This window comes from Chlorocebus sabaeus, chromosome 18, assembly GCF_047675955.1.
Source record: "Chlorocebus sabaeus isolate Y175 chromosome 18, mChlSab1.0.hap1, whole genome shotgun sequence".
In the NCBI taxonomy this organism is placed as follows: domain Eukaryota; kingdom Metazoa; phylum Chordata; class Mammalia; order Primates; family Cercopithecidae; genus Chlorocebus; species Chlorocebus sabaeus.
Genome location: NC_132921.1, coordinates 45,740,466 through 45,756,497, shown reverse-complemented (window position 1 = coordinate 45,756,497; position 16,032 = coordinate 45,740,466). Strand labels below are relative to the sequence as shown.

General features: G+C 54.5%; 1 protein-coding gene across 43 annotated transcripts in view; it reads right to left on the bottom strand.

Annotated features, from left to right (window-relative positions):
* The window catches only part of CELF4 (CUGBP Elav-like family member 4), a 318,992-nt gene that overhangs the window by 70,619 nt on the left and 232,341 nt on the right, over positions 1-16,032 (bottom strand). For 24 of the 43 annotated variants that reach the window (XM_073006366.1, XM_037982942.2, XM_007974213.3 and 21 more), the window contains exon 3: positions 7,083-7,161. In XM_073006366.1, the coding sequence (XP_072862467.1) occupies positions 7,083-7,161 (79 nt within the window). The remainder of the gene's footprint in view (positions 1-7,082; positions 7,162-16,032) is intronic. The other 19 variants (XM_073006371.1, XM_073006383.1, XM_073006377.1 and 16 more) reach the window with 1 other exon arrangement.

Below are 16,032 nucleotides of genomic sequence, written 5' to 3'. Positions count from 1 at the left end.
GCTCTGGGGGCTGAGGCAGGAGGATTGCTTGAACATGGGAAGCAGAGGTTGCAGTGAGCCAAGATCGCACCACTGCACTCCAGTCTGGCTGACAGAGTGAGACTGTCTCAAAAAAAAAGAAAGAAAAGGAAAGAAAGAAACTTTCTTGGGCTCCCAGACCTAGATACGGAGGCTAAGGGAGGAAGATGAGCAATTCTGCAGGACTTGGGGAGGGTAAGGGAACATAAAAGAGGTCCATTCACCCTCTGAAACTTCCCAGGGGGTCTGCAGATAGCTTAGGGCCACCACCCTGCCAAGACCTCCTTCCTGGCTGGTGCCTCAGGCTACTCCCCTTTCCCTCCTCCAGCCTTCCCTGCAGTTTGTGGGGGGAACAACAGGACATTCTCATGGCCAGCTCAGCCCTGCCTGCCTTCACCTGCCCCCCTTCGCTTGTCCTGGGTTCAGTTCTCAGCTGCCTGCTTGGCTGATCTCCCCTGGGCCTGATAGAAGCCCCTGAAGGAAAATAGGCTCCCATTGGCCAGGGAGAGACTCAGGAGCCCCTCAGCGGTGGGACCTCCAGCCCGGGCCTCACTTGCCACAGCTAGAGGTGTGTTGTTGGCTGGTGGTTTCATGTGGCAGCTTCTCTAGGCAATCGGGCCTGATTCTGCTATGCAGGTGGCCACCCGTGTGTGTCTGTGTGTCATGTGCTTTTCAGTTCCGGGTTCCTGGAGAGGGGTGGCAGACCCTAGAAGGTGGTTTTCTTTCTTGCCATGTTCCCTCTGGATGGACTCCCCAGTGCTAGACCTGCCCCCTCCTAAGCCTGTACCTTGGGAGACAAGAGTTGGGCCTGTTATCCCCAAGGCCCTGCTGAACCGAGTTTCCACTTGGTTCTCATGTGGCCGTTGGGTAGAAAGGGACAAAGGGAGCCCACAGGACAGACAGAGACAGAGGCAGACACAGGTGCAGACACACGGACGAGATGAAGACAGACAGGTGGCAGCCCCTAGGGCGTCCTCGAGTCCCCTCTTTTCCAGGACTCTTCTCCAACTCTTCACGGTTTCTAACTTCTCCCCAGCCAGCCTCCTTGCTGGCTTTTCTGTCATTTTGTGTTGATGAGATAAAACCTGGTGGCCCCACTCTGTGCCCCACCCCAGCCAGCATCATCAAAGACCGTCCCCACCTCCTAGCAGTAACCATCACACTGGGGTTTAGCCAAAGTGGACCTCATCTGCACTGTGTCTGGAGGAGCCCGGGGTGCTGTCACACAGTTTTCCCATGGAAGCACCCCCCAGTGTGCCATGCACTCATGGTCACCGATAGAGGCACTGCAGACACGCCCAGTTCCACACACACTCCTAGGGAGGCGGGAAAGAAACGTCCTCCCCAGGGACACAGGGGAGATAGCATGCATCTGCAGTCTGCTATACCTGAGCCAAGTCTCAGCCACTTTGTCCCCTCCTGCAGGGCCCCTGTCTGGCTGCTGACCCTCTTGGACCCACTGAGCGGGCTGGGCACACACCTCCGTTCAGCCCAGGAGCTTCCCAAACAAACTGGCTTCCTAAGGCCACGGTAGTCAGAGCTTCCTCGTCTCTGACTCCTGAAAAGAGGCCCCACAGCCTGGCTGCAGGAGGTACCTTGGTGGAGGGATTGTTCTGTCACCTGGACTGAGACCTGGGAGGAGAGGAAGTGGTCAGGACTGCAGAGCAGCTCCCTACGGACACCCATGGGGACTCCATTTAGAAGCTGAGCATGAGCCAGCTTTGGGGTCTTGGGGTTGGGTGTGTCTGCCTGCTAGGAGGCACAGGACACCACCGCGCATGCCCTAGGGAGGTATCATCACCTCTGAGGGGGCCAGCTGCCACGTTCAGGGCAGGCAGGGAGGGGCCTGCTCTCCACCTGGCTCTGTCCCCAGCCAGCATCACTGGTTAAGAAATTGGTTTGCTTATTTTGGGGGTAAATCTGAGTTTAAATACAACTTGTTCCAGTGTGCTCTTGGGGGATAACTGGATCCCCCAGGCAGAGAGATGGCTCCTGGGGAGGCTCTTCTTTGGCCTTTATTCCCTACTTAATTGGAACCCCTGCTCCTGGTGGTGGTAGCAGGGGTCCTCTCTTCTCTTCCTGCCCAGGAACATTCCTGCTGTCTGTCTGTGATCTCTTACCCAGGATCAATGCTCCTGCTTCCAATGGTGACAAGCCCAACCCCTTGGCCTTGCGTTCAAGGCCCCATTTTAACTTTGTGTCCTCACTATATCCCAGCTCTATACCTCTTGATCTAATTCCTAATTCCCACTTCCTCCAGGAAGCCCTTCCTGCTTACTCCAGGCCACAGTGAGTTCTCTCTTCTCTGATCCACTCCTACCCTGGTCTTTCATGTCTCATGGGTAGGTCTGGAAGCTCCTTGTCCAGCCTAGCCCTGCCTCCCTCACCTAGAACCCCGCTCCTCTCACTTCAGCCACCTTGAGAATGGGCCTAAAGGTGAGACAAATGTCTGTGGTGCCTACCCACTGCCCCTAGGCCACCCAGAGTCCAAGAAGCCCTCCTGGGAGTGAGAGGAATATAGGTAACCTGGGTTCTCGTGGCTGACAGGTAGGGGTTAGAATTTTGGCTCTGCCACTTTCTGTCTGTGTGCCCTGGACCAAGTTATCTAGCCTCTCTGTACCTTGGTTTGTACCTTTAAGTGGAGCCAAGAACATCCATACCTTGAGGTTGCTGTATAAATTAAACATATTTCTGGCTGGGTGCAGTGGCTCATGCCTGTAATCCCAGCACTTTGGGAGGCCAAGGCGGGTGGATCACCTGAGGTCAGGAGTTCGAGACCAGCCTGGCCAACATGGTAAAACCCCATCTCTACTAATAATACAAAAATTGGCTAGGCGTGGTGGCACACACCTGTAATCCCAGCTACTCCAGAGGCTGAGGCAGGAGAATCACTTGAACCCTGGAGGCGGAGGTTGCAGTGAGCCAAGATTGTGCCATTGCACTTCAGCCTAGGTGACAAAAGCACTTTGTCTCAAAAACAAAACAAAAAACAAAACAAAACCATATTTCCATAAAATCCCTAACACTCAGTCAGTGTTCTGTAAATAGCAGCTTTGGGGTTAACGACTCCTGAGACCCCCAGGTGAGGAGATGGAGGCCCAGAGAAGGCGGTGTGCCTGAGCTGGAGCTCATTCCGGATAAGAACCTTCCACCAGAACAAGAACTGCATCCTGTACGCTTCCTGGACTCTTCCTGGTGCTAGCTCCAGCCAAACACCCGGCAAGCTCCACTTCCTTCTGTACCTGTATCTCCACTCCAAACCCTCCAGAGGCAAGGCTGGCACTATCCTCACACCAAAGGAAAAAGAGCTCCCTGAACTGCTCCTGATAGGACAGTGGCGTGTCAGCCTCAGCCAGCAATCCATGCGTGTCAGAGTCAGGAGCCTTGAAAGTTGCAAAGCCACTCCTGTGCACACAGACCTGCCAACACTCTGCCCATGCCCGTCCCTAGACACCCCCACACCTCGTACATGTGGGTGGATGTGACCAGGAATGTGTCTAGAGGCCTGAGATGGGGGATGAGAAGGTGGAACCACGATATGGCCATGCAGTGGGCTGCAGCCCGCTCTGTGCTGGGTGAGGTGGAGAGAAGCCTTCCTCTTGCCCCCTAGCCAAAGGCCCTCACATGTTGCCCAAATCCTAAGCAGATAAGACATCTTTCTGTGCTGCTTACAAGCATTCAAGAGTACCTGGAGGGCAGCTGGGGACGGGTGTCCTGTGTCCTCTGGGTTACAGTGAGCCTCGTAACCAGGCTCACTGCTGAGCCAGGCCTGGGGCTGACCCTCCCCCTCCTTCTGCGGCCACTGCCGGCTTCTGCTGCCCCCACACCACTGTGCCCGTCTTCCCTCACCCACTGTCTTCAAGGCCTCGCTCCCCCTCCTCCTGCTGCCGCTTCTCCCCTCACCTCTCTACTTTTCTCACCTCCTTCCCTTCTCTCCTCTGGTCCTGCCCGCTGCCATCACACCACCTTCTCCATCCTTCTCCCATTCCTTCTCTCTATTCCCCTATCCTGTTGCCTATTTCTTTAATCTTTTAAACTGTTCACTTCTCCCCCCTTCTCCTTCTCCCCAGAGGTATTTAATGGCTATTAAATTATTTTAAACTAACTTTCTTTAAAAAAAACACACACAGCTTGGTGATAGTGCTGACTCAGGGCCATCTCGCTGTTTAATATTGAATATGCAATTAATAGATAGATGTTTAGGTTTGGCTCTCCCCCCACCTCCCCCTACCCCCCACTTTCTGCTGCAGGAAGAATAAAAGAGCTGATTAATCTGGTTCGGGGCGAGCGTCAGCCACAGGAGATATATGGGGGAAAGCCGATGAGGTTAGCATCTTGGAGTCAGAGAGCTATTGCCTCTGAGGCAAGTTCAGGGAGAGAAAGGTTTGAGTTAGAGCCCAGCACGGCCTTGCTGGGCAGAGGGGATTCCAGACACCCTCTCCAGTGCTGGAGAAAATGGCCTGGACTCTGACCTGCCTGCCCTGCACCAGATGGCGCCTCCTTGTGGCCCTCAGAGGCCTGAGTTGGTGGCCCTTGTTCACGCCATTCTCCCTTCTCCAGATGTGGGATCTCCCACCTTCAAGACCAGAAGTGCCACCTCCCCTGAGGCCTCTGGCTGCCCCTGCCTGGGGGATCTCCTCTCCGGAACTGCTGCTGGCACCTACTATCCCAGCTTTCCTGCCCATCCGTGAGAGCTTCCTTGTGCCACTGCCTCCTGGCCGGGCCGTGTGAACAGGGGGCTGCAGGTGGGTCACTGTGTGCCTGGGTGACGGTCTCCAGGAGACACCCCTCCCACTGCTGTGGGCCTCATGTGCCCTGGACAAGGCTGATCGAGGATGGCACTCCTCTCACTGCCAAGGAAGGGACAGGAGCAGGCAGCACAAACCAGGTGGGCTTTGCTCACGTGGGCCCCTCACGCCTGAAGCATCTTTACCCCTCAACCAACTGGACCTTGACTACCAGGATCCTTAGGACCAGAGCACTCCATGGGTGTGAGGAGGTGTGTCTGTGCCCTGGGCCATGGGATCCCTTCAGGCAGCACCAAGACACCAGCCCAAGCCCTAGTGGGTAGGATCTGAGGTCAAGGTTAGGAGGGGCCTGAGTCCTAGAGGCCTTGTGCCTGGGTCAGTGCCCTGCTGGGGCTGGACGGCAGAGGCCTGACTGAGGGGATGAAGGAGTGTTCTGGGCAGGCCCAGACCCCAAGGATGAGCAGATCACCAGCGGCCACACCACAGCACCCTCCAGGACAACTGGCTCTCCAAATTTGCAAGTAGCTTTCGCCTACTTGACTTTTTGCCCTTGATTTCCCGGTAAACTTTCTGAGGAAATGAGGGGGAGAGAAATTCCTCAGTTCCTGGCTGATCTAATGAGCAGGGAGAAACCTGGAGCGCTGGGCCTGGGCCAGGGGAGGGTGGTGAACACAGACACTCAGGTCAGAGCCCAGGGCGTGGCAGGGTTGGCAGAAGCCAAGAGCTCCTAGCCGGGAGGTGGAGGGCAGCTGTGACCGGCTGTCCCATCTTACTACCTGGACCCTCATACTGGATACCCCAGTCCCGGCGGGAGGAAGGGTAGGCTGGGGCCACTTTGGAGGCTGTACCTAATGTCACCTTCTCAGGGCAACAAAAGGCCCCAACTCCTTACGTTCCCCTTGGAGGCCTCATGGGTGTTCTCAATTTTTCTAAACCCTTTCTGGGCCTCTCCTGTCTCTGGCGGAAGAGCGGCCAAGGTCTCTCCCATTGTGGGAGGAAGCTGGAGGTGGGGAGCCACTGCCTGTCTGTCCTCTGGGACTGTCCCACCTCTGTATGGCTGTTTGGCTCACTGCCTGGCTGTTCCTCTGTGGGAATTCAGGCTGGGGCCCCTTGCTGGTGGAGAGGACAGAGTCTCTACTTGGGGGTCCTTCACCTGCTCGGAGCCTCTGTTTGGCCCCCTTCCCCGGGGAAGTGCCTGAGAGCTCAGTTCAGAGCAACATCGGGACAGGGCCCAGTGGGGATGAGGCTCAGTGTGAGTGCTGGGGGCTGGTGATCAGGAAGGACAATGCCTCCCTCCCCATGGGCCTGGAAGGGGGGACCTGGCGGGAACCTGCACATTCTTCTACCCTATTGTGCCGATGAGTCTGTTTCTCTCCCACAGGTGAGGTGTGATGGACTCTGTATCATGGGGGCAGTTTGTTGTGGGAGGAGCTAGTGCCTGGGTAAGAGAGGCCTGATCTTGGATGCTGGATGTATTTTCTTTGCCATGTCCTTGCCTTTCATCTTCTTTAATGTCAGAGTATGTTTGAATCTCATCTAGGAGAGCCTAGGGCCAGGGTTGTGCCTAGGGTTGGCCCTGGTTACTCTGTGACTAGGATGAGGAGGGAGGGGCAGTACAGACACACAGGCACTATGCCAAGAGGATGCTGTCACTTGGTGACGGAGCTGCCCCTGGCTGGCCATCTGCCTGGCCCTTCCAGGGGTGAGCCTCAAGGTGTGGCATTCCCTTACCCAGCCTCTCCATGGCCAGTCTCCAGCGGGCTTCACGTTCTGGGACAAGTGTCTGTGGAGTGAGGCTGTGTCCTTCTCCTCTGTCCCTTTCCAGACACCTGTCCGACTGCCTGCCTCTATCTCCAGGATCTCTGCCTCAGTGCTGGCCTTGAGTGCCCACACTCCCATGGGCCACTCAGGTTTGCCTCCTGTGGCCTGAATCCTCCTACGGCACAGTTACGACCACTTCCTGTCTCCTTTCTGACTGCACAAGCCCCATCACGGTGGGGTTTTCCTTGGCAACACCGAGGTGGGCACACCCTTTTTGGTGTTTTAACGGAGGGGAGAAGAATGCCCCGAGACATGGCACTTGTTTACTCAGAGAGGCAGAAACCCCACCGTCTGGAAGACCCCAATCGCCCACCTTCCCTCATCTCTCCACACCAGTCACCCAGAGCTCCAAAGCTCTGTCCCCAACCCTCAGCCATGAGATCCCCAGAGGGGCAAGAGGAGGAGGCAGGGAGTCGCTGCATCACATTGCTGCATCGGGAAAAGGAGGGAGGAGTGAGAAGGGGAGGGGAGGGGCAGAGACAAGTGGGCCCTCACGTGAAGGGGGCTGGCGCAGGCAGCTACTACCTCCTCGGCTCTCGCTGTCCGCAGGCTTCACCTGGATTGGCCGGTTCATCTGCAACAGAGCACAGGGGGACAGAGTTATAGCAGGCCTGTGGGTGAGGGGCAGACACCCAGCACTCAGGCGCACAGGTGGATGCAGGTACACAGACTGCATCCACAGACACATGCTCCCACACGCTGCTGCAAGCACACACACCTTCACCAAAGCAGTGCCCGTCTCCCCTCAACGGCACAGCCCCATGGCCCCATTCTTTCAGGAGGGTGTCTCTGGACAGGAGACCGGTGCCTCCTCCTCCTACTCCAGGCAGGTCCTGCTAGCCTTTGATAGCAGAATCTCAGGTTGACAGAAATGCTGCCCGTCCCTGTGTCGCACAGGCCTTTGTGTCCCCAAAGTACACCCTTGGCTCAGCCCTGGTTCACTCAAGACATCTGCCTTTATGGAAATGAGCTGTCACTGGCTGCAGATGGACCCTACCCAGGCCAGGGCATCCAGCTTCATCCCAGCACCTACCAGCTGGTAGATGTGGCCTGTGGGTCAGGCGTGGCCAACGCTCTGGGCCATCCAGCTCCAAGGTTAAAGCAGAGTTCAGGGCTGTGGCTCCCGGTTGCAACTCGGGCCGTTCTCTCAGGGAGTGCGCAGAGTGGGCACAGCTACTTGTCCCCTATGGTGTCTGGGTGCCAGGGGGACAGGAGAGCAACGCCTGACTCCCCTAGCCTGCCAGCCTGTCTTCCCTCTTGGGGATCTGTGTCAATGGCCCATTCAGGCCACTAGGGGTCTCTGGACTCCAAGCATCCCGGGCTTGGCTGCCTGGCTTCAAGGCTCACCGAGAGGCACCAGGGTGGGCTCTACAGCCCAGAGGTTTCAGCATGTTTTAAGCAATAAACATGAGGAGAATCATGCAAGCGGATTTGGACTTGATGTCTTCACCAGTGTTTCTGCCCTTACGCACCTCCCTGAGCCTTTCTTGCATCTGCATTTCTCTCACAAACTCAAACTCAGAGAGGCAGTGGGGCAGGTACAAACATCGCCATTTAAGAGATGGAGAGGCTGAGGTCAAGAGGCATTCAGGTGCTTCCCAAGGCTACCATGTGGCAGGACACGGCTGGGAAACGGGGCCTGCGGGGAGATTTCTGCATATCTGTCATGCGCTTTGAGACCTTCCGTTGCCAATTCCCTCCCGTACAGCGACTGGACCAGCCAGTCACAAGCTTTCTCCTGCCTTCTGGTCTAGGACTTGAAGTGAGTTTTGGCTGCATTAAGACAACTGGGTGGGGGAGTATGGGTGCCTGTGACTCAGCAAGGTGAGCACGAGGCCAGGGGAAGGGCAGAGCCGCGGCCGGGAAGGACAGAGATGGGAGGCAGGACGCAGCCGACAAGGAAGGAGGCACAGGTAGCCAGAGGCAGCAGGGGAGGAGGCCGGGGCCAGCCCACCGAGAGGGACCAGGGTGTCATTGTTCACCACCAGGTCCCCACTTGACATCCCTTATGGAGTTGAGGGGAAGCAAGGTGCTTTGTTCCCAAGTCCTGGCAGCAGAGAACACTGCCGTGTTACAACAAACGCCAATCACAGGAAGAAGGAGGAGGAATGTAATGAAGTTCCTGGCTTCCCTGTGAACCAGCTCCTTTCCAGTCCTTGAGGGAAGGATCCAGAAGGCCACCCAGGCATCTGGCTATGGGAGAGGTGATTCAGGAGGGAGCCAGGTTGCTCCTGGTTCCCTGTCCAGTACTGCTTGGGACTCAGCATCTCACCTTTTCCTAGGCTGCCCTGTCCTCCTGGAATGCCCCACCCTCCTAGCCTTCCCTTCTCTGAAACCTGCGGCGTTCTTCTCCCCCAAACAGATCTTAAGGACTGACCTGGACCCAGTTCCAGCCCTGATGTTCTCTTGGACAGATTTCTACAGCTTTTCTGCTTATGTAATTTTACAATTCTCTGAGGTAGGGATTATTATATCCATCTTTTCAATGAGAAGAACAAAGCTCTGAGGAGCAGCGGAGCTGGGATTCAGCCAGGATGAGTAGGCACATGAGTGCTACCAATACAATGGCCTTTGACTTTGTCATATTTTATCTCATTTGACCTCAGCTGCTCCAGGAGGAGGGGACCAAGGAGGAAGTAAATGGGAAAAATACCTATCCCATAAAGGGAGACCAAGGCCAGGTTCTTTGGGCCAGCAAATCAAGTATCTTTTCTGCCTGACTCCCCTGGCCAAAATCTGGCCCCAACACCTCTTGCACCAGTCCCACCGCACATCCTGGCACCTTCCTCCCCCAGGTCCATTCCCTGGGCCTGCAAGTTCCCTGCTGTCCCTCCCAGTCTCCTCCTCTTGACAGTCTATTCATGCTTTGAGCCTAGTCCACTTGGCTTCTGTTATGGACTGAAGTGTGTCCCCTCAAAATTCATGTGGTGAAGCCCTAACCCCCAGTGTTACTGTATTTGGAAATAGTGCCTTTAAGGAGATACTTAAGGTTGAATGGAGTTATAAGAGTAGGGCCCTCATCCCATATGATTGATGTCCTCACAAGAAGAGGAAGAGACACCAGGGATGTGCACACAGAGAAGGCCATAGGAGGACACAGCAAGAAGGCTGCCGTCTTCAAGCCAGGAAGAGAGCCCTCATCATAAACCAATCCTGCCCACACCTTCATCTTGGACTTCCAACCTCCAGAGCTGTGAGAAATACATTTCCATTGTTTAAGTCACCTGGTCTGTGGTACTTTGCTATGACAGCTCTAACCAACAAATAAGCCCCCTAGTTCATGAAGCCTGATTGGTACCCCATTGGGAAGGGTACTACAAGGAGCTCCACATTTTCCATTAAAAAGGTACACTCAAGGCTGGAATTTGACTTGCAAGTGGGGGTGGAGCTTAGGCAGCCCAGGCCTCCCCAAGGATCCACAACACCCCTGAGAACAGGAACAGTTGCTATCCGCATCGCATTGCTAGATCATCACAACTTCTCCTATGATGTATGCAAATAAAGGAAATGGAGTTTCAGAGAGATTAAGAAGTTAGCCTGAGGTCACAAAGGTTGTAAATGGTGATATCAAGATGAACCCAGGACTCCTGACATCTGTCTACTCATTTAGGAGATGCTGGGAGCAGGTGGAATGGGCTTGGGATGGTCCAGGAAAGTTCCAAGCAGAGGCCAGGGGGGTGGGGGGAAAAGAGGGGGGCAGGGAGCCAGATGGGGAATTCAGGCTTCCCCTGCAAGGATGGGAGGAAGGCCTGGCTGAGAAGGGGCAGGCAGAAGAGTGTGAATCAGAATCTGTTGGGCTTTGCTGCTCTGTCCCAACTGGGAAGTGATGCCATTCCTGGGGCCAGAGCATGCTAGGCAGACCCCACATCCCTAGGGGCCTCATCCTGTGTGGGAGGAAGGCTGGGACCACTGGAGGAGACTCCTTTCCTGGCACCTCGTTTCTGTGTTTTATGGCCAGTCTTCTCTGGTTGGGCCTGAGAGCAGCTGGGGTGAGTCCTGCGGATTGGCATGGCCAGGGTAGAGCTATTTCTGATATGATGGGTCCCATTTTCCATGGCAAATGAAATCTCCCTGTGTGTGCAGGCTTCCGCCCTAGAGGCCACCCCAGTTGCAGGCAGCCAGCCCACTGTCCTTGGTACCTGGGCGCCTCTTATGCTTTGGCCTAGCATCCCTGCCCCAGGAGCCCTCCCAACCGGACAGTCCCTGCATGGTGCAGGCAGACTTCCTCCATGGTGTGCTGTTGGGCTCACCCCTCACACACAGGCCCCTCTGCTTCTCTCCAGTTTTACTGTGGGCTTTCTGACAGCAGGAACATGGGGTCTTATCCAGCCTCCCAGCTGCCTTCAGCCATGGGCTAGGCACCTACGGGGTGCTCTAAACAGATTGGTAAAGGAGAATTGAATTGGTTCCCATGCAGCCATAGCTCCTGGGGTCATTTTTCATGTCCCATTATAATCTGATGGTGGTCAGCATCCAGACAGCCTTTGAGGGGCTTGTCAGAGAGGTGCCGGGCTAGATGGTGAGATAATATACGGCCCTGTGCTTTCTTAATTCTCAGCAGAAATAAAGTGTCAGGCTTGATTGGGAAGATTTCTCAGCTGGAGCAGGCTGTGTACAGGTGGCCCCGGCCTGAAGGGAAACCTCCCTCCCTCCCCTAGTCCTCTGCCAGCCTCACCCAGCCCTGACTCTGCCCTGAAGAGGGAGGAGGAAGGAGCACATCTGTCCTGGGAGAGGAGCCTGGGCCAGGCAATAGAGATGGGGAGAGAACGAGGCAGAGCACGATGACAGAGCAAGGGGAGAGGTGAAGAGAATGCCAGAGAGGGCAAGGGTGAAGGAAAGCAGAGGGGTCAGGGCAAGAGCCAGGAGAGGAGGGAAGAGCCAAGAGCGAGACCAGGAGGAAGACTGAAGGCCAGGTGCCATCTCCTTGCCCTTCTTGCAACTTTGCCCCCTGGGACCCTGGCCATTGCCTCAGGACCCCTTTGGTGCTTTTCCTGCCCCCGTCTCTGCTCCTCTGTCAGCCATTCCTCTCCACTAGCGCGTTGTCCTCCCCGCAGGGCCCTGGGGCTTGTGGCTGCTGGGAATCCAGGCTGGGGCACAGGAGCCTTCCCTGCCGATTCTCTTTCAGAGATGTCCTCAGTGTCCCCATGGATGCCCCATGGCCTTCAGTTGGTGTCCTCCTCCAGGTGCCCGAAGGGGGTTTGGTGAGCCAGACCTGCCTTCCCTGGGTCAGGAACAGCTACCTGCAGCTTCTCTGGAGGCTCCTGGGGTCGGTCCTCTGGGGACATCACAAACCCTTGTGGACTGTGTTTCTACTTCCAGCCGAGCGCCCCTCTGGGGAAACGAGTGGGCCTGGCCCAGACCTAGAGCTGTTTCTACTCCTGCCTGTGGCGGGCGTGGGCCGGTGGATGCCCCTTTCCTCTTCCACTCAGGCTCTGCCTCCCTTCCCCCTCCCCATCCCTCTGCCACTTTTTGCATCAACACATATCCATGCATTAAACAAGACATTCCATTAATTTCTTCATCATCATAACTTAAGCTGGGACATACCCTTTAAATATTCATTCAGCTATGAAAACCGGGCATTAAAATTTTAATAATGTCAAGCTCATTTGAACCAGCCTCCTTGGGGACGATTACGATACAATTAGAATAAATACGATGATTGAGCTGGTCGAAAGGCTTCACCTGTCCAGTGTGGCTCCCTGTGGAAGGGGAGGCCTGTGGCTCGTGGGCACACAGACAGACAGACAGGCCAAGCTGCTCTTTCCTGACTCCCTCCCAACCTCGCCGCTTCCCCTGCCTCCTCTTGCATCTGGTTCTGGTTCCGGTTCTGGTTCTGTGCTGCCAAGTCTACTCCCACCAGCCTCTGCAGGTCTCTGCTGCCTCCTTTCCCGAGGACCAGGGTGCAGGGGGCCCCTCCCTGTCTGAGAAGGTGGCCCTGATTCACCCCACTGGTTCCTACTACTCCTTTCCTGGTCCTGGCATGACCTGGGCTAGCTCACTGGGCTGGTGAGTGACATTTTCCTGCCTATACACATCTCTTCTCCCCTACCTTACTAGGGAGGGAGAGACAGAAAGGAAGATGGAGATGGAGAGAGACTTACTTCACAAACAAGAGTGGAAATCCGGGCCCCTACTCATGGATCCCCAGAGGCAACCTCAGGACTGTGCTTCTTCCCTGGAGTACATGTGTGCACCTGATTAGTGGTATGTGACATCACAGACATCCTAAAAGAATTCACTGTGGAGGGAGCGGGGGGATTCGGATTGAACGAAATCATGGAAGAAAAGTGAAGAGCAGGTTCTCAACAAAGGTCAGCCTGCACTGGAAGGTGGGGACCGATGCCCTGCAGGGAGCTGGGGAGAGGGAGGATAGATGCTGACAGCTGAGGTGACTGGCTCATGGGATGGCCAGAATGCTCTCCAGAGTGACTATTCAAACATCAGAGCTGAGGGTCCTTCTGGTTCCTTTTGGGACATGTTGGAGCCTGAAGATACCTGGCTCCCTGCTCAGCAGAAGAGTTCACCTCGCCAAGCTTCAGAGGAATACCACTGGAGACACAGATTCGTATCTTCCCAAAACAGACATAATTTGCAGCCTTCACCAGGAAGGCAGCTCTTACCTCCCCATTCCTGTGTGGTCTCTGAGGAGGGGTAGTCCTTGACCACCTACTTGTGGATGCGCTCGTGTGGACTTGGCCCTGCTCGTCATCCACCCTGGTGTTTTAGGACAACACCAGTTCGTATCCACCCAGAGAACTCAGGTTTTATGCTCTGCCCTTCAACCCCACCCCAGCACACAGGATGGTCATGGGAACAGTGAATCAGCAGACCAGCACGCTAGAGCTCACTGGGAGGGTCTGTGTCCTAATCCCACCAGCATCACTGCTCTGAGAAAACAGACATAATTTGCAGGACCCGTTGTTCCAAGTGCCAGAATAAAAAGTGTCATTACAGTACTAAAATATAAAGCCTTTCCTTTCCTTCTTGGTCTTGCTCACTCTCTCAACTTGTCCTGGGATTTTTTTTATTTGCTATTTGATGTCACTTTAAGTAAAGAAAACTATAAATTTTAAATTATTAGCACAGACTTTACAGTTCATCTTTATTTTGTGCAATGCCAGTTTTAAATGCAAGTATCAGAGCATTTACCTCCTATGCAGAGTCACCAAAATTTCACAGTTTGTATTTTGTGGCTTATGCCTGGAGGCTGCCTTCAGCTGGAAACGCAAGCCAAACTCACGAATGCTGCAAGAGAGGTCCCCCAGGCAGGAGAAGTTCCCAAGGGATTTCTGCCTCAGACACGGGGACCCTCACAGGCCCCTGGAGTCCCACCTGCAACCTGGGATGCAGCTTGGGCCTGAGGATTGCTGGGCTCCCTTCTCATTGGCCGTGGACTGATGTGTCAAGTCCCAGCTGAGGGTGGGCTTTGAGAAGTAGAGCCAGACATCACCTCTTCCCATGGGCCCTCGGCCCTAACCCACAGTGGACAGGAAACTTTCAAGGGTATTGTAAACTCTGTGCCTGGGACATACTAGGTATCTGGGCAATAGGCTCATCTTTGCTGAGTCATGGCCTCTTTTGACTGGCCAGATGTGGCATAGCACGGCAAGCCTGGGCTACCATAGGGTGAATGTGACCAATGCTGACCCCCTTAAACCTGTGCCTAGGCCACTGCTGACTGGTACAAAGGAAACCAATGGTTGCAGGTGGGACACTGGACATGGGTGGACCGGGCAGGTGGAGAGAGGCTGAACTGTGCATGAGCAGAGACTCCAAGCCCCATGGACTTCACTCGCAAAGCACACGTTCAAAGATTAAGTGTTAAGAATTTAAAGATGGAGATTGCAGAGCATGAAACCCAAGCGTGGGAATCTTCTGAGTGCGGGCCCTGTGTGACAGCATGGATTGCCTGCCCGTGACGCTGACCTGGGAGTGCCTTTCTGGGTCCCCATCTTCATCTGCACACACCAGACATCAGGCGTTTTGTGGATCATCAGGTGTTTTAAGCATTGCTCAGGTCTGTGCACTAGTGCTATCTCCAGAAAGATCATCAGTCCATCTTTTAAAGATAAGCTTTGTACAATTTTGAGGGGATAGACCAACAATTTTCAGCCATAGGGATAAAAGCCTGGTGATGCAACCAACTCGATAAGGACAGAGAACTCATCAGTTAGCTTGTGGGGATCAAAGGTGGGTTTGCTCTCCAGAGACCCTGCCCTCCACCAGAAATTTGTCTTCCCGGCGCTTAGCAAATTGTAATTAACAAATTAATTAATGATGAAATTATTTGTTTAAAGCCCCAGGAGGGCAGGGTCTGAAGCACAGGCCCTGTTGAATTCCAGGGGCTGTGCTTAGTAGGCTTGGAGTCGCTGTGGGAGGAAAGAATGAACTCTTGCCTGAGGGCTTCCGCAGTCCCCTAGTGAGACCAGATCCCAGGGGAACCGCAGAAGCGGCACACATTATTCCTAGCTTGTTGTAAATATATTAATGCTTTAATTACCTCCTTAATAAATCGCATATGGTGTGTTCCATAGAGAGGGGTTAGAGACTCAAGAAATCTCATCTGTTGTCAGCATAAAATTCTGACTCCAGGACAGCCTCAGCAGTGATTTCAGAGACACCTGACAGATTTATGGATTTATTTGTCTGTTTGTCTCCACCCTGAGGAGGTCCTGAGGCCCACGCAGGGCCCAGCATGGCCCCGATGCACTGTAGATGGTCAGGAAGTACTGACCAAATGATGACTGAATCCTCCATCACACCCTGTCATGGCCCTCATTCCCTCCTGCCTTATCTGGGCCCTTGCAGCAAGAGTGCCCAGAGGCCAGAAGTGGGTCACCACCGGACAGCCTTGTTTTCAGCCCAAAGAGAAAGGCCCTTTAATCCTCCCTCCTCCAGCAAAGTGGCGTGTTTCACCTTTGGATTAGGAAGGGTTTATTGAAGCGGTGGCGATCATCGTTTAGAGAGACAGCCAGTGAGCACCGACCAGACAGAAGAAACGGAGGTTATTGTTAAAATATGCAAATCCAGAGTCTATTAAAATGCAAACCCTCCAGATAAGATTTTTTAATAAATCTGGTCTCTGCTCCCACTCCCCACTCTGAGGAGGCCATCTGATGCTTGTCGGGTCAGGACACATACCAGCATGTAGGCCCTGTCTGCTCTTCACCCCTCTCATTCAGACTTCCAGCGCTGCGCTGCCTGGGTGGGGCTGGCTGTCCCTTCTTTCCCCGACGCGCTGTCCCTCAAACAAAGCACTTGAGGTCGTGTCAGGGTAATCTGCAGACAGGTCTCACCATCTCCCCATACTGGCTGCATTCCATTTTTCACCTTTCCTCTCATAGCTGTGTCTGCAAAGTGAAGTCACAAGCCTTTGCCTCCTCCTCCAGCAAGCCTTCTGTGATTGGGTCCACCCAGTTACACTTATCGTCTTTCCAGTCAT